This window comes from Lissotriton vulgaris, chromosome 8 (genome assembly GCF_964263255.1).
Source record: "Lissotriton vulgaris chromosome 8, aLisVul1.2, whole genome shotgun sequence".
NCBI classification, from domain to species: Eukaryota; Metazoa; Chordata; class Amphibia; order Caudata; family Salamandridae; genus Lissotriton; species Lissotriton vulgaris.
The window spans coordinates 1173486966-1173505410 of NC_141696.1; the positions used below are offsets into that span (position 1 = coordinate 1173486966).

The window sequence follows — 18445 nt, forward strand, 5'->3', positions numbered from 1 at the left end:
TAAGGGCAGGGTGTGCCAGAGGCTGAGGTACAAACAGGGAGAGTGATGATGCTTGCATATCAGTACAGGTGTATTTCAGGTGTAGGGTGGGTGTTTGGATAAATTAAAACTGTACTTCAGCAGTGGTTAAAGAGTGCAAAGAAGGCTAAGGGTTAGGGAAACTGAGTAAGAGTTAGGGAAGTACTTGTGATGAATACTGCCTTTTGGTTTTGTACAGTCATGAGAAAGACTCATTTTTAGCAGTTCTTACACAATATTTACAGTGTCTTCTGAGATGGCAGGTTGAGGGCAGAGGGCGAGACTGTGAAAGGGAAAGATCTCAAAAAGAAGGAGTGCATGTGCCCTATGCGAGTATTTACATAACACATTTCTTGTAGAAAAGAAACATTATAGAAGATAAATCATTTGCAGATAGGCCATAATCGTGCCACTATTGAAGATAAAGAACGGTTACCTTGATTTAGAGGAGTACAGAGAAAAGAAATAAACATTTTGCGTGCTTATGGAATTTTAACATTTTGCGAATAGTACACTGTAACTAAACAATTTCAGAGATTGCTGCTGAACTAACAGGTAGATGATGCTTGATTACTTTCATCATAGAACACATTGCATATGACAGATGCCAAAAACTCCTTAACAATGTGCAAAATTACATATAAAATGCTGTATTTGCAGTTCATCACATTGAAGTATTACTTCCAGCCATGATTAAAAACAAATTATTTCACGTTATAAAACTCTAGGGGGATTAAAGGATTTAGAATTCTTCATGTCCACTTCTTAAAATGTTTGTTTGGGATGAGGTAAAGTGGAAATGGGGTGAAATCACTGTTCTTTATACACTGCATCCACAATGTGAGCCAATAACTTTCTCAGCTACCTGGACCGTATGAGGTGAAGGTCAACCTCTAGGCCAACAGTTCAAGAACTTCTAAAGTCTAATGTCCTGGATGACCAAAGATGTACGTTCATGATTGCATTGCCTGAAGAACTTTTAAGAAGTCAGAATCATGTTTGACAAACATGATCCTCAATGTCATCAGTAGTGGTTTCAAGGCGTATTTCAAAAGATGAAAAGAAGGGTTGTTTGCCGGGCGCACAGCATTTTTTAAAAAGTTTTTAAGGTTGTATGGATCTCCAGAGTATCGCCTTCTGTCTGGAGGCGTAATGTACTGAAATAAGGGCTGCACTCTCAACACTGAGAGATGTCCTCTAGGATCCAAAAATGTCCTTGAATCAAGGTTTCACAAAAAGATTATGACTCTACTCCAAAAGTTGTAGTCTGAATGTTTTATTCACATGTGTTCATAGCTTGTTATGTTCACAAGCGTTTGCTGCTATTCCTGTTCCATTAACATTTTGCACTCATACCATCCCAATGCATTTCGGCATTTCCATTATGCCTTCATCTGGGGATATATTTCTAAAAACGAAGAAATGCTTATATTTTACATCATGTAAAAAATAGTTCATAGGCTGCCTAATAGATGCTAAATAATTATACAACAGCGAGTTCATGCAGTGTGAGTGGTTAAAAAACTGGTTTGTCACAATGAAGGGTGATATAACGTGAAAGAAAAAGATTATAGTTAAAATAATAAAGTCTAAAGTGCAAGGTGAAAAAACATGTGCGTTAAGTTGCTGACTCGTGCTGGTAGGAAAATAACTTGTGCATTTCAGCTGCTTAACTAAAGTAGACGGAGTGCTGTGAATTATATACAAATAAAAGCGAGAATTTAGCATGTGAAACTCCTAAGCTTGACATTAATCAAACACCTAAGTGTCTTACAAATTCAGTGGCTAAGGGAAACGCTTACCGCGAAAGAGCAAATGTGCGTCTGTGATGGTAAAGGCTGTAGCTGGGTTCGGCAAAGGTCTGTGACCCGGAAATAAATATACAGAAAAAGGTTGCGTGAGGGCGCGACCTAGTAGGGACTGTGTTCAAAGTAAAATGCAGGGGTGAAAACGTGTAGGGAGCGCGTTAAAAAAGTGGGATGTTTAAGGGTGGTGAAAAAAGCGTGGTGAATGAAAACCAGTGGTTCACTAGAGATCACAATGAATAATGTTACTAAAACTAACATGTAGTATAATAATATCAGGCAATGTAAACAAACTAATATGATTAAACATGAATTACAAGCTTTGAATGGTGAAATGAAAAAACCACTCTGCGCAGGTAAGGAGTCATTGGCTGGAGCCCCAGCTCTTCAAAGATAACAAATATTCCACTCGGTCATTTAGGCCGAATGGTTTCATGCTGCTTAAGGTGAAAATCCAATAATTTTCTCTTTTTAATAATTCCTGATGATTGACCGAGTGGAATATTTATGTTATCTTTGAAGAGCTGGGGCTCCAGCCAATGACTCCTTACCTGCGCAGAGTGGTTTTTTCATTTCACCATTCAAAGCTTGTAATTCATGTTTAATCATATTAGTTTGTTTACATTGCCTGATATTATTATACTACATGTTAGTTTTAGTAACATTATTCATTGTGATCTCTAGTGAACCACTGGTTTTCATTCACCACGCTTTTTTCACCACCCTTAAACATCCCACTTTTTTAACGCGCACCCTACCCGTTTTCACCCCTGCATTTTACTTTGAACACAGTCCCTACTAGGTCGCGCCCTCACGCAACCTTTTTCTGTATATTTATTTCCGGGTCACAGACCTTTGCCGAACCCAGCTACAGCCTTTACCATCACAGACGCACATTTGCTCTTTCGCGGTAAGCGTTTCCCTTAGCCACTGAATTTGTAAGACACTTAGGTGTTTGATTAATGTCAAGCTTAGGAGTTTCACATGCTAAATTCTCGCTTTTATTTGTATATAATTCACAGCACTCCGTCTACTTTAGTTAAGCAGCTGAAATGCACAAGTTATTTTCCTACCAGCACGAGTCAGCAACTTAACGCACATGTTTTTTCACCTTGCACTTTAGACTTTATTATTTTAACTATAATCTTTTTCTTTCACGTTATATCACCCTTCATTGTGACAAACCAGTTTTTTAACCACTCACACTGCATGAACTCGCTGTTGTATAATTATTTAGCATCTATTAGGCAGCCTATGAACTATTTTTTACATGATGTAAAATATAAGCATTTCTTCGTTTTTAGAAATATATCCCCAGATGAAGGCATAATGGAAATGCCGAAATGCATTGGGATGGTATGAGTGCAAAATGTTAATGGAACAGGAATAGCAGCAAACGCTTGTGAACATAACAAGCTATGAACACATGTGAATAAAACATTCAGACTACAACTTTTGGAGTAGAGTCATAATCTTTTTGTGAAACCTTGATTCAAGGACATTTTTGGATCCTAGAGGACATCTCTCAGTGTTGAGAGTGCAGCCCGTATTTCAAAAGATGGCATTTCTAAAGGTTGAGGCACAGTATCATTTTGTAGTATTTTTTCACTTTTTTCCTTTAAGCAGACCAATCACCCCAAAACCAGTGCCCTCGTCAGCTAAACTATTATCAGTGTACAGTTCAGGGAGTTCTTTTATGAACATAGTTAGAAGTTAACATCCTGACCAATGCAGTGCTTCTGAGTGTCGTCTGCGTTCATTAGAAAGTAAACCTATGAGGGCTGTGATGTGTGTGCCCTGAAGAGCATGTCATAATTTAACACTAGGAGCGAGAGTCTGGATTTCTATGGGAGACTGTGCATGTGATGAATTCTTGAGATACCTATTTAAAAAGAAGGCTGTATTTTAACGCCCCTCCTAGTGCTTTTGTCCGAAGTAGTGCTTTAGAAAGCATTCTTTGCTTGTTGTCATATGAATTATATCCCTACTTAACAAAGAATATGGAAAGATGCAAAAGAGTTGTTCCGTAGTTTGCAGATGAAGATTTTTCTAATGTCCTACTTCCAAAAACAGTCTCTAGAAATGCAAACATAATATAACAGAGGCGGGGATTGCGTGCATACAACATGGCGACTTACCAGGACATTCAATCTGTGCTCAGCCTTGAACTGATCAGAAAATTCCCAGATGCCTTTGGGATTGGACATGTCCAGAACATGCACAAACACATTCTACATGAAGAAAAAGAAGAACTGTTTTACAATGCAAATAAAATACCTTGGTAAATCAATTTAGTGAAAAGAAAGTCTTATCAAAGGAAATGTGGATTTGCCTGTAGGGTACCCTGCATGCAATGCAGGTAGCAAGCATGAAGTTCCCATGATGAATTTCTGCATATCAAAAGAAGGCTTCAAAATTCTGCGATTAGACACAATAATTGTTCTGAAGGGATTCTGAAAAGTAGGCATTAGAACACGATTCATATAATGAAATGAAATGAAATTGAAATGAAAATGTGACTTGTAGAGCGCTGCAGCTGCCCTGAGGCGTCCAGGCGCTAAAACAGAAGTTATTTAGATTTCATTTAGGTCCATTCTATAACCTTACACTTTTAGGTTTAAGCCCTATCATCTGCTTTGCTGTGTTAGCGAGCTGAAGCTTTTCATTACACAAGCACTCTGAGAAAGACAATAGATTAAAGCAATATTTTAGGATTTATTTATAGTAATAAAAACATGACTTTTGGAAACGGCATGCTCACCATCATAAGTTCTCCTATTTGAAGGTGTTCTAAAAATAGATGTTTGTAGTGCAGCATGTTTCACAAATGTCAAACCATGTAAAACAAGCACTTGCAATGCAATAGGTGTCGCATTTTCGAAACTTTAACCTATTGGTATTGTAAACGAATATGCCATTTATTACTGCAGGATTTTTAAACATAAATAAAAGGCAGTGTCATTTACAATGTCAATAGCTCAATATCTCGCAATTGCGAGACCTATTGCATTGCAAATGCTTGTTGGAATGGTTATGAGGAAACATCGCTTTGAACTGCCTGAAGCGGACGTTTTGTTCCGCTATGTGATTGGGGTAGTTCCATTGATGAGTAGGACTGTTGTAATGCCCATTGCCACTAATTTTGATCCAGACATCTACTTGGTATCAGCCGGATTTGATTAAATTGAAGGACGCAAGCCACCTCTGGGTGGATACCAAGTTACAGCTATGTTTTCAATATTAAGCTCAAAATCTTAAGGGAGCATCGAAGGACACGAGACGTCGGCCACAGAGAGGAGGAAAGACAGCTTGACGATTGTTAAACTCATAGGCAGTCATAGGTCACAGGTGATGTCTGGTACACTTATGAGTGTGACTGGGTTACTGCGCTTGCTGTTAAGTCAGTTGTATTATTGAGTTTGTATTTTTACTTGTTTGTGGGGTTTCCGTGACCGGAGCAGGGATGAGCCAGTCACTACTCATACAGTCCCTTTCTCCAAGGGACAGCCTGTGCCGCTGTGTAATCCCCTAGCTCAGTACTGCCAATCGTCCTTGGCTGGCTGGCACCTTCCTGTTTTTTGGATTGTCTTTCCCTCGAAGTCTACAGAGGGTACAGCAGAGAAGTGTAGAGCACAGTGGAGCGTGACCGTGAACAAAATGGAGGTCCTGACTAAATCACAGGAATGCTGGAGGAGCACCAAAGGTGATGCATAATGCTGCGAGGGAGAGGAACTGCATAATGCTGCAAGGGAGGGAGTGCACCGACTGCAAGTCGCAAACACCTAGGCCGCTTCTGTGGAGAGACGGTTTGACTGGCTCAGTGGTTCCTAGAGCTGCTGGGCCCTTCTGGCAGCCATTGACCAAAGCTGGCTGCCAGGAGCTTGAGGTTCAAGGACAGCCTACCAGGCACATCGGCCCACCATGGTATCACTCTCGCTTTTCAGTTTCGAGTCGGCGTTTGGAATACATGGTGGATGGACAACACAGAGCAGACGGAGAGCGCAGGGAGTAGGACCAAGAGCAGGAGCAGTCTGGCAAGTTAGCAGGAGCTGGCCTGATCAATATGACCCCTTCTGTGCTGGGTACACTATAGCACTGCATCCCAGCACGGCTTGGCTTACCGCATGCAGTAGATAGAAACTCGCCGAAGCACACCCCTTGACCCGCAGCACTTGACAAATATCTCCAGTTGCTCCGCTCAAGATACTGCTCCTCTCCCGCCACCTGAAGCACCACTGAACAGAACAGTTGACTTTGCCTCCTTGCAAGGAGGCCACATGCGCCAAGACGAATACTTGGAGTTACTTTAAGTAAATGGGGACTACAAGGGATTTTGTTTCACAGTTGGTTCAGAAGAACTTTAAGGAGTTTAAATCATAGGCTCATGAAATAATTAGGCCAGATGTATCCACAGGATTACTTCGATATTAATTGCACAATTTCTTTAGAAAGAGTATATTCAATCTCTTAACTGATTAAGTAAAGGAAAAGTGTAGAAGCACACAGCCAAAAGAAGTTATGTTTAAAATCAACTGTGAAACAAAATCCCTTGTAGTTCCCATTTACTTAAACTAACCATTGCCCAAGCCTACAAGGGTTTATTGGGTTTCCCCACGTCCTAAATACTTGGAGTTACAGCATCCACACAGATTACAACATTACCATACGATACTCTGCACTCTGTAGCAGAATTTAAGTATTGGGAGGAAAAACAGCAAAGAGAAACAAGCACTGAAAGACAAGCACCGGGGAAAGTTAAAGCGACGGGAGGCGGCCCATGGAACAAGCGCTGAAAGACCAGCTGTAAAGTCATTAGTAACAGGATACTGGATGCCTGTAGACACTGAGGGCATGTACAGCCTTTACCTTGCGGGAACGAGCAGCGGTGGGCGTGATAATTGCAAACAGATGAGGCTGCTGCTCACTCCCGCAAGGCAAACACCACACATGCACGAGGGCCCACTGGAAACAGTGCAGAACATGCACTAGTTTCCACAAAAGCTCGGAGCGATTTCAAGAGGTTCCTCGTAACCAGCGCTTACATACTGCGTAGGCGAGACCTAAAAACAAGGTTTCTTAGCAGTTAACACATATAGCAAAAGATGCCTTTTATGGTGTAATGTTCACAGGAGAAAAATGCAGGCTCCCAAGGCTAATTCCTTCCACAAGTTGCTTTTGGATGATTGTGGAATTCAAGGGGGTCTCATGTGACTCACAGCAGGAAAGGGAGTAGGCAGTGCAAGTGACCTTGTAGGGACCATGCATGCATCTGCGGAATGTGCACGGTGCAGCTTGGTGAGCCCAAGCACCTCACTTGATAGGCAGTGCAGACTCTGAATCCGAGCAGCGTATGGCAAAGGTTTAGCAGCTTGGGTCAGAGGTTCTTGTCCCGGGCTGCCACTGTTCAGCTATCCTGGCAGGGTTCTCCAAACTCAGTCCTTGAGGGCAGATACACGCCAGATTTTTAGCATATCCCCATTTAGATAAATATAGTTATCTTAAAAATCTGGTATGGATCTGGCTCTCCAGGACAGACTTTGGAGAACCCTGAGCTATAGAAACTAACGGGGAGCTACTGGTTGGGATGCTAGTGCTCACTTGGCTTTTAACTATTTGGAAAAAAAGACAATAGACCCCCCTGAAAATGGGCACTTCAGTGCATGACAGAGTGATAATGGGCCTGTAAAAACACACATCTAGCAATCCTCCCAGTAACAAATTGTGGAGCAAACTAAACTGGACAAAGCTGCTGCAAAGATAGAGCCAATGCAACGGGCAATCCACTAAACGAACAGGCCTACTCACAGTTCAAAATGTACAGAATACCTTTTCCACTACATTTTTCCATACTGTTACTTCACATTAGATTCTTCATCATATGTTATAGTCGACGTGGAAAATGCAAGATGAGGAGAAACTAAACTGGGACAAATCTCAAAACTGCAGTCCATACACAGCAGAGTTATACAAATCTAACAGGTTCATATGGAAAATCTGGTGCTAAGTTATTCAGAGCTCACAGGAACTAGCAGGATACACCAATCTTACATGCTCAGTCAACTGTAGAGAACTCATAAAAAGCCCCAATGAATACAGGTGATGAAATGCCTCCGCACACATCATGAATTAATAGCCATATCAGTAAGGGCCCTGTGGCACGCAGGCACCAAAATAAGCAAACTTTCTCCCATATTCCCCATGAATTGTTGCTCAAGTACAGTTTTTAAGGGATTTTAGAACTGCAACACAACTATTTTGTTAAATTTTATTGTGAAATACACACTTTTCATTTTCGATAAATGAACTCAAACCCTGCAAAGTGAAGCCTGCAATTTCCATTGCACCAAAACCCCCCGATTTTCATTTGTAGGAAAATACATGCTCAGTCAGTAAACACCAGCTGGTCATGATCATCAAGCACTCCCATGAATTACTGTCACACTAGAATGGACTGACTTTCATGATCACTATTCATCTCAAACCGGGTATATCAATTATGTCGCGCCGACTGCCACCACCATTTTGCCAGGGGTAGCTAGCGGTATATTCAGAATAGCCACAAAATGTCAAGAAAGGACACCACTGGGTCTAGGTCATAACTAATAAGAGAATAGCCAAAATTAGAGCGAGGACACGGACAACATTTAGCGATGCATAACAGAATATTTCCAAGAATACTATCCATATCAGGGAGAGGAGACACTGGTATGTCATGGATAGCCAGAATTTTGTTAAAAACTCTCAAAGTATGTCATGGATGGCCCACTATCCAGAATGTCCTCGTACATTTCTCAAATAGATTAAGGACAGGAAACTGTTGGGCCAAGCAAAACTAGAGTGTTGTCAAGCATGGCCACAATAGGACAAGAACAAATGGAATATTTAGAGGAATGGTATGATGCATCAAAGAAGCCACTACAATGCCAAGGACCTTAATATTTTCAAGGATGAGCCAGTGTTATGCCACGGAATCTGAGAATCTTCCCAAAAGCATCTTCAATATGCCAAGGGTGCTCAGATATTCGAGGAATACTCACTTTAGATTTTTATGCCAGGTGTAGACAGAATATAGCCAAGAATAACCACAATATAGCAACGAAGCGCCACTATCAGAATTAAATATTGACTTTTTTTAAATTATAATTTTTGTTGTTGTTAAAGAGTGTACTTTGCATTTAGAATCTGACTTTTTAATCCAGGGTGTCCAGTTTGCATGTAATACTGTCTACCTACCATTCCCTACTAATGTATAACGTATAACTTGACACTGTGGCTTGAAATATGTACATTTTTCAGGTTTCAGAATGAGTAATTAGCATAATGATGTCAGTATAAGAAATTACATCACCTGACCTTTAGCCTGATTATGACATCACAGGAAACAGTTACCATATACTTGCATTCCTTTCTCCTCTGTTTTCTGATTCTTCCAGGTTTGTGTTTATAATTGAAAATCCTAAACTACAAATACCAGAATGCAGAAGTGGACACACTTCTCTACCTCAGCCCTCTTCCTCCTAGTTCTTTTTCCATCTCCAGTCTGACACTTTCATTCCCTACTTCCATGTCTTTAATATCTACTTCTCTCCCTTTCCATCCCCCTTTGTTACTTGCATCCAAACAACTCCCTGAGACTCGGACACAACTTTTCCAGTCCTAGAATTTCCTTACAGAGATTTTTGCACTCAGGTGTGCCAGCAGAACTAGTTGAACTGAACTAAGACAGCAACTCCTGGACCACACCGATTTAGGAAAATGAAATAATAGGACTGGAAATAGTGTCCTTGTGACATGGAGTCAGATGTTGACGTTAGGCGTTCTTGCCTCCCTTTCATGTCCTCTCTTGGCATGATGCTCCAACCTCATCGAGCAGAGCAGACTTCAGACTTTAGAGAAGAGTGTGCAAGACAACATTAAGGCTTTACTGCTGAACTTAGCCAAGTGAGAGCGAATAAATGTCACCCAGAGTGTCATGGATGAACATTAAATGATCACACAAGCTTGCCTAAAGAGTGGAAATATCACAAAGGAGCAATCTGACAATTGGGCAGCACTGTGCTGAAACACCCAGGCAGCCAGCTAATGTGCCCCACACCTGGCATTAGGCCTGCAGAGAAGCAGTGCGTGCTAACAAATAGACTAAAGGTCAAGTAAGTGTGTCAACCTGTCCGTCAAACCATTGTTGTAGAGAGCCACGTAATTTAAGAATATCTGCGCCCTATGGTGGATTTCTTTCACCCTAAAACGACTGGCATGGATGGTGGGAGCAGCCTCAAAGAAATACAAAATGTTGTGGCAGGTCCTCCTTGCATAACTGTGGTCCAGTCTGCGAGGCCTGCGGATGGACATTCAACGTGAGGATGCATTTAGTGACATGGCAAGCGGTGAGGTTTCTGCCACAGTGTGGGGGGCATTTTTAATATGGTGCTGACAACCTTGGTTTCAGTGGAGACACTGATGGAAATGGCAGGGGCTGGGTCACCCTTAATGGTGTGGTCCATCAAACACTTTCCGATTGGTCCCTAGTGTGCCAAGCGGCTCTACCAACGGGAAACATTGATAACCTCCCCCTCTAAATATGGCGGCACAGGCCCCATCCTATTACTGCCTTCCTCTGAGGCCCAAGGTCTGTGGCCTACTAAATTTCGCACTACAGTTTCTCTATAGTGCCAGACTAATACACCAAGCACTTAAGTCAGAGCTAGACTGTGTACTGTATGGCATGGAATCCTCCCTGTGTTCACGTATTTAAACAAAAAAATAAAAAAATTAGGAAGCAGCATTTCGAAGTCAGTTTGTGCAGAATCCAAATACACAAATCTTACACATTTAGACACAATAATACACGATTTATTTCGGATGAAACCCTGGAGTTCTCACGAACGATTTAATTAGAGAAGGATTCCACCAGAGGCAGTATTTTTTTAATCAATCAATCACGACATTTGTATAGCGCGCTACTCACCCGGAAGGGTCTCAAGGCGCTGGGGGGAGAGGGGTCCGTTACTGCTCCAACAGCCAGGTCTTGAGCTGCTTCCTGAAGGAGAGATGGTCCTGGGTTCGCCGGAGGTGGATGGGGAGGGAGTTCCATGTCTTGGCTGCCAGGTAGGAGAAGGATCTTCCATCGGCGGTGGCTCTGCGGATGCGTGGCACGGCGGCGAGGGCGAGGCTGGTCGACCGTAGCTGGCGGGTGGGCGTGTAGAAGGTCAGGCGGTTGTTGAGGTACTTGGGGCCCAGGTCGCGGAGAGCCTTGTGTGCGTGGGTGAGGAGTCTGAACGTGATCCTATTGCTGACGAGGAGCCAGTGCAGGTCTCTCGGGTGGCCGGAGATGTGGCTGTGTCGGGGGATGTCCAGGATGAGTCGTGCAGAGGCGTTCTGGATGCGCTGGAGTCTTTTCTGTAGTTTGGCTGTGGTTCCGGCGTAGAGGGTGTTTCCATAGTCCAGTTGGCTGGTGACGAGTGCCTGGGTGACTGTCTTCCTGGTCTTGGTGGGGATCCATCGGAAGATCTTTCGGAGCATGCGCAGGGTGTTGAAGCACGATGATGAGACGGTGTTGACTTGTCTGGTCATCGAGAGGGAGGAATCCAGGACGAAGCCCAGGTTGCGTGCGTGGTCCGTTGTCTTGGGAGTGGTGCCCAGGGCAGGGGGCCACCAGGAGTCGTCCCAGGTGGAGGGAGATGATCCCAGGATGAGGACTTCCGTCTTGTCTGAGTTCAGTTTCAGACGGCTGTTCTTCATCCACTCGGCGAAGTCTTTCATCCCTTCGTGTAGGCTGGTTCTGACGGTGGCTGAGTCGTTGGTGAGGGAGAGGATCAGCTGGGTGTCTTCGGCGTAGGAGATTATGTTGAGTTTGTGTTGGCGTGCGATGGCTGAGAGGGGGCTCATGTAGACGTTGAAGAGAGTGGGGCTGAGCCATGATCCTTGTGGTACGCCGCAGCTGACTTCGGTGGCCTCGGATCTGAACGGGGGGAGGCGGACTCTCTGGGTTCTTCCGGTGAGGAACGAGATGAACCACTCCAGTGCCTTCTCTTGGATTCCGATGTTGCTGAGGCGCTGCACTAGGGTGTGGTGGCAGATAGAGTTGAACGCTGCGGAGAGGTCCATGAGGATGAGGGCCGCTGTTTCCCCGTTGTCGAGCAGGGATCTGATGTCGTCAGTGGCTGCGATGAGGGTGGTCTCGGTGCTGTGGTTGGCTCGGAAGCCGGACTGTGAGTGGCCAAGGGATCCGTTCGTCTCGAGGAAGGCGGCAAGCTGTCTGTTGACGGTCTTCTCGATGACTTTGGCAGGAAAAGGGAGGAGCGAGATGGGGCGGAAGTTCTTGAGGTCAGTGGGGTCCGCAGTTGGTTTCTTTAGGAGGGCGTTGAGCTCGGCGTGCTTCCAGCTTTCCGGGAAGGTGGCGGTGTTGAAGGAGGCGTTGATGATGTCCCAGAGTTGGGGTGCGATGATGGAGTCGGCCTTGTTGAAGACGTGGTGAGGGCAGGGGTTGGTTGGGGATCCGGAGTGGATGGTGTTCATCGTGCGGGTGGTGTCTTTGGTGCTGACCGGGGTCCAGGCGTGGAGGGTGGTGGTGGGAGTCGCTGGTTGGGTGCGTGGTTGGGTGCGTGGTTTAATGGTTTTATTGAAATTTTCGTACTGCAAACTGTGCATTTTCGTTACATTGCGTATCCCTATTACACACCTAAATTGTGCCTTTAATCTTAACACATTATTTATATGGTATCTATTATGCATGTACCTAGTTGCTCACATCTGATACAACTTTCCCAACCAATGCTGCAGTCTGCAGCATCCCACATATTATCCAGCACTTGTGTCTGTTCTGCCCATCTCCTTCCTCTCTCCAACTCATCCAGGTGTCCTATTTAGTGTTGCACAGTGTGTTCTAGTGTCTGTGAGCAGCGTGTGAGGTACTTCATTGTGCGGTCACTGCAAGTAAAACCCACCTGTTATTTGTTGTGGGTTTCTTACTCATGATCCTACACCAGTTTGTTCCCCAGAAAAGTTGCTAAGACTGCCATCCATACACTAGCATTCACTATTAGACTGACCCCGCAACAAGCCGTGAAGGGACTGGTGGTGTATAGACCCCCTGGTCCAGTGGGCTCTTTTTTTGACGACCTTCAGATGGCCATTGCTGGTTTGGCCTGGAGTACACAGCATTGCCTGTTGGCAGGAGACTTTAATTTTCACATGGATGTTGGCGACGATTTGGACGCCAACAAACTGTTGGACATTAGGCTCCTTTGGGGCTTGTCCCTTTCCTCACAGGCCCCACACATGATAAAGGGCACACTCTAGATCAAGTTTTCTCCTCGTTTCCTCTGGTCGATATTGAGCTCCTTCCGGTGCTCTGGACTGACCATAGGCTGGCCAGATTTTCCATCCTGGCCAGCGAGATTCTCCCGTGTAGTGCGCCCAGACAGCATGGCCCTGCTAGGAGGGCCTTGCATAGAGTCACGCCTGATTTGCTAGCCCAGGCCGCGGTGGACCATCCGTGCCCCCTTATAGACGATTTAGAACAGGACGTCGAGTCCCTGCAGGGATGGTTGTTGGAGAGGCTGAATGACCTGCCCCCCCCAATGGCCCTGCGGGAGACGGTTAAGAGGGTTTCGGCTCCGTGGTTCACTGAGGCATTGCGGGCTACCCGCAGCCAGTGTAAGGTTGCAGAGAGGGCATGGCACCTCAATTATGATCTGGGGGCTAGATTGGCCTATAAGTCTATGGTTAAATCATACCATCGGGATATTCTCCGGGAGAAAAGAGACTATCTGGCGAGGAGGATTGATGCCGCCTCCAACTCTTCTAAAGAGATTTTCACGGTGGTCAGGGAGTTTATGGCCCCCAGATCTAACCTCCCCCAAGGTGCTCCATCGGAGCTGTGGGTCTGTGACTTAGCCAAATTCTTCACGGATAAGATTAAATCTATCCAGGACTCGTTCACAGTGGAGTCTGCATGGGAAGGTGCGAGTGTGGGGACAGGACCGGCACGGTTGTCCACGCCGGCTGCGGATCTCGCAGAGTTTCCTGCTATTTCCATCGATGCCTCCCTAGCGCTCTTGGCCAATCTTAAATCGGGTTCGCCTCTAGACCCCTGTCCGGCCAAATTTTTGGCGAAGATGTCTACCGTGGTTAACCCACTGGTCAATCCACTTGTGAATCTTTCTCTTAGTGTGGGGAAGGTCCCGTCGCCCTGGAAAAGGGCCATGGTGATCCCCCTCCTCAAGAAGGCCGGTTCGGACCCAGAGGTTTTGGCCAATTACAGGCCGATCTCCCTTCTCCCAGCGTTGGCTAAGATCACGGAGAAGCATGTGCATGGCGTCCTCTCCAGCTATCTAGAGTCCAGTGATCTGCTTCACCCTTCACAGTCCGGTTTCCGCCCTAATTTAAGCACGGAGACGGCACTGTTGGAGGTGTCGGAGATCATCAGGGAGACTCTGGATGCTGGAGGTAGGGCCATGCTGGTCATGCTTGACCTGTCGGCGGCCTTTGACACCGTCCCCCATGAGGTGCTCCTCGCCAGACTACATGACATCGGTCTGAGGGAGACGGTGTTCAACTGGTTTACATCTTTTCTTGAGGGTCGCCGACAAACGGTCTGGGCCTCTCCGAGCTCCGCCGAGATGCCGCCATTGGGAGTCGGGGTCCCACAGGGCTCTGTGTTGAGCCCAACTCTCTTCAACATCTTTATGACACCTTTGGCGGCACTGGTGGAGTCTTTTGGGGTCCGGATCGTGTCCTACGCGGATGACACGCAACTGCTTTTTGCGTGTGGGAAGGATCAGGCCTTCGATGGAGAGAACATCCGGGGGTGTTTGGAGCTGGTCTTTAGCTGGCTTCAGCGGAACAGCCTCAAGGCCAACCCCAGCAAATCGGAGGCGCTGTTCTTCGGCTGCTCCCTTGACCCTGACTGACAGGCGTGGTGGCCCATGGATAGGTGTCCCCCTGCCCAGGCATCGCTGGTGGCTAAAAATCTGGGAGTAAAGTTGGACAATAGCCTGACGTTGATTCCACATATTCAGGGTCTGACGGGCACCTGCTATGGGATACTCAAGATGCTCCGGAAGTTCCTACCTTTGCTCACAGAAGAGCATAGGAAGATTACCGTGCAAGCCTTAGTGGGCTCTAGATTGGATTATGCGAACGTCCTTTATATAGATCTCCCGGACTATCTTGTTCAGCGGCTGCAGGTTGTGCAGAACTCCGCGGCCCGCGCGATTTTCGGCCTTCATAGGCGAGCGAGAGCCTCCGGACTGGTGCAGTCGCTCCACTGGCTGCCCATCCGAATGCGGGTCATGTTCAAGGTTTTGACCTTGGCGTATAAAGCGCTATTCGGCGCGGGAGCAAAGTATCTACAACGCAGGATGGCCTTCTACCGTCCGACTAGATCACTGCGGTCAGAGTCTTTGTTTCTGGCCATGGTGCCTCGAATTAGGAAGGCACGCACTGGGGGTCGCTCCTTTAGCCTGAGGGCCCCTCAGTTGTGGAATACCCTGCCTTTGGCGCTACGATCTTCTCCGAATTGGCTCCTGTTCAGGAAAGGCCTGAAGACGTGGCTTTTTAATCTTTAGGATTCCTATTTCTTTTTTTCTTTTTTTTCTTTACTTTGCTTGTTGTCTGTATTGGTGTTCTGTTTTTTTATTCTGAGCCGCCTCGATAAAGCGCCGGGACACTCCTCGGAGTAGCCGTGCGCTATAGAAATAAATTTATAACATAACATAACTTGATATACGTATTTTGCAGACCTCCTTTTCCGCAGCCCAAACTTCCTCTGCAATAGCCCAGTTTTCTATGGCTCGCTTCAACCTACTGTGCGGTGGCCATTCGCAGATCACCAGTGTCTTGTTATGTCCCTCCAGGCCACCACCATGGCTAAATCTAGAAATCAATTACCTACTTTCTTCTCAGGACAGCTGGTATAGTACATTTTATCTACATAGCATACGTTCAATGTCTTCTACAACGTTTGTCCAGAATATCTCTATAGTAGGATAACTCCACACCATGTCAGTGTCACGTAGGGTACATCAGGGGCAGCACATTGGGTCTATATTCTACATAACGTTTATTCTGTGGGCGGTTAGTAATGAGTGCGTAGTTCTGAAGTGGTCATTCTCAGAGCTGAATCATTGTTCTCTGTAGCGTGGCTTATGTCAGAAACTCTCTCCAGAGGAGACCGCGCCCTCCTAAACCATAGTGCTGAGAAGAGTTCCCTCGGAATAACAGTTGTCAACAGACAGTTTCAATTCCTGCTCCATCAAAGGTAGATCCAGCGGGTATGGCAAGTGTTGCCTGGTCTTCTTAACTGCTGCCCTCTAGGAGCAAAGCGCAACTTCAAGCAGGATAGGCTGCTATAACATCTCAAGTCGCACCCTCAGCATCACCATGACCAAGATCCCTCCATGATGAGACTCACCCAGTTCTCTCATCTTGACCACATCAAGTACCATAGGCCAAGAAGCCAACCCCTGAAGTTGGGCTGACAGGAAGTCGGTTTTGAAGTCCACCATGTCTATTGGGCATTTCAGAATATACTGTATATAAATTCAAACCTGGTGTCTTCCCATCTCAGTTCAGGACCCACAGTGATGAGTTAAACCCCCTGTACCAGGTCTGGGGAATCCAGACTTGCATATTCGCAAAGTAAATCAACACACCTGGCATCATCACCATTTTTGCTACTGCATTTCTGGGCATTATTGGCAGGTTCAGGGTCCACCAGAATCTTACATTGTCCCTCAGGGCTCTCAACACATTTCTCAATCGTAGAGTGTTACATGTTAACACCTAAGTCTCTGAAGGTGTACGATTCCCATTAAACACCAATCACTTCCACTACTTCCGGAAGATCCTGTAGATCAGACGATACTGGTCAAGGATATATCTTGTTCTAATTTGTGCATAGGCTGGACACCCTCCCCAAGTCTCTCAAGATCCTAGCGCTCCAGGGGATTCCTACCTCTGCATTCCTGATTTACAGAAACATATTGTATGCATAGAGGGAAACTAAATGCTCAGTGTCTCTCAGAGAAATCCCCTTTCCTGTTCCCTCCTTCTTTCCTTGCCACGCAGGCAAACAGTTCAACTACCACTGTAAAGAGCATCAGGGAGATTGGGCGCCCAGTCACGTTCTACGGTGCAACCCGAAGACTTGGATACACCTTCCTGTTCATAAACTGGCCAGAGCATCAGACTACGGCAGTGTCACCCATTTGTCCCAGCCTTGACACAAGTGCATGCATCGCATGACGGATCTGAGATACCCCAACTTATAGTGCGGAATGCTTTACGAATGTCTATAGACAGTACGATAGCTGTTCTGCAGTAGTGTGGAGGGATTTCAGCAGGTAGCACCTGAGGCAATTGAAGGTCTTCACAGAAGACACCAACTCAGATTCTTGCTAAGAAAAATCAGAAAGGTGGTGAACATGTGCCTGTGGGAATGTGTGCGGTTATTCTTTTGGACAATATGGAGCTGCCCAGTTACTGAGAGTTACTGGAGGTGGATCGGAAGGGAGCTGGAGGCGCTACTGCAATGTTCCCTATACTTCAAGGAACCACAATGCTGCTTGGCAAATGGGTGGACCAAGATACCACCAGATATCAGAAGCCATTTATAAATCTGTTTTTTATTGTGGCTAACAGTGACATAGTGCGGACATGGGGCAGTCTACATGCACGGACAATAGGAGAATGGTCCCAACATAGGGACTGGGGGTACAAAGCTGATTTTTGGTGGGTCGCGAAAGTCCAAGCAATAAAGATACCTTTAAGATCTGTATTTATCTTGTCACATTTGCTGTGCTTCAAAGACAAAGATCAAATGACAGATTATGTCTTGTGACAAATTGCTGCTTATTGGTTTTTAACACGGGGATTGGTGTTTACAAACCCATCTCGCTTGGTAAATGGAGAAAGAAAAGTAAACTGAGAGACAATCTTATGGGGTACAGGGAGGTGAAAGGAAAGTCAGCATGATGTCATTTATACCACCACAACAAAATGTAAATGAACTGTACACATTCAGCAATTATCAAAGCAAAAAAGAACACTTTTGTTTGTGCTTCTAAAGTGTGATGGAAACAAATGTTTTAACAGGTCAAGACACTTCACTCCGTGATGGATAAAATAAATTTTCACTGAAACCCATACACATCATTTGAGTGCAATATATATTCTAGCTGAAATTAACGGTTATTCGTTAGAACATCTCTCTATTATGTATAAGGAAAGAGTATGCTGTGCACGCTGTCACCTTTAAAATATAAAATGTGCAATATTATTCTGTAATTACTGATGTTATGTGATTGGATTCTATTTTATTGATACGTTTTAAAATTATATACATAGGACAGTTTCTTATATTATGTGCTGGGAAGATGTTTTGCTCGTAATTAATTTTTAATGATTAATCTAGTTATCAAGATTGCGATGTGAAGTTGTGATTGCAATGATTTCAAGTAATCAGGCAATAAAGATTTACAGTGGCAAAGAGTGCAATATAGTTTTATCAGTAAAATGTCTGCTCAAATGTAATGGTCATTTGAATGCAAAATGTGCTGATTGTTAAATGTCATTGCACTAGCACGATGCTTTAGTTATACAAAACAAAATCGTCCATTAAC

General features: G+C 45.0%; 1 protein-coding gene across 1 annotated transcript in view; it reads right to left on the reverse strand.

Annotated features, from left to right (window-relative positions):
• Window positions 1-18445, reverse strand: part of DHRS12 (dehydrogenase/reductase 12) — a 67776-nt gene that overhangs the window by 19315 nt on the left and 30016 nt on the right. The window contains exon 5 of the mRNA XM_086935033.1: window positions 3962-4054. Coding sequence (XP_086791159.1) covers window positions 3962-4054 — 93 coding nt within the window. The remainder of the gene's footprint in view (window positions 1-3961; window positions 4055-18445) is intronic.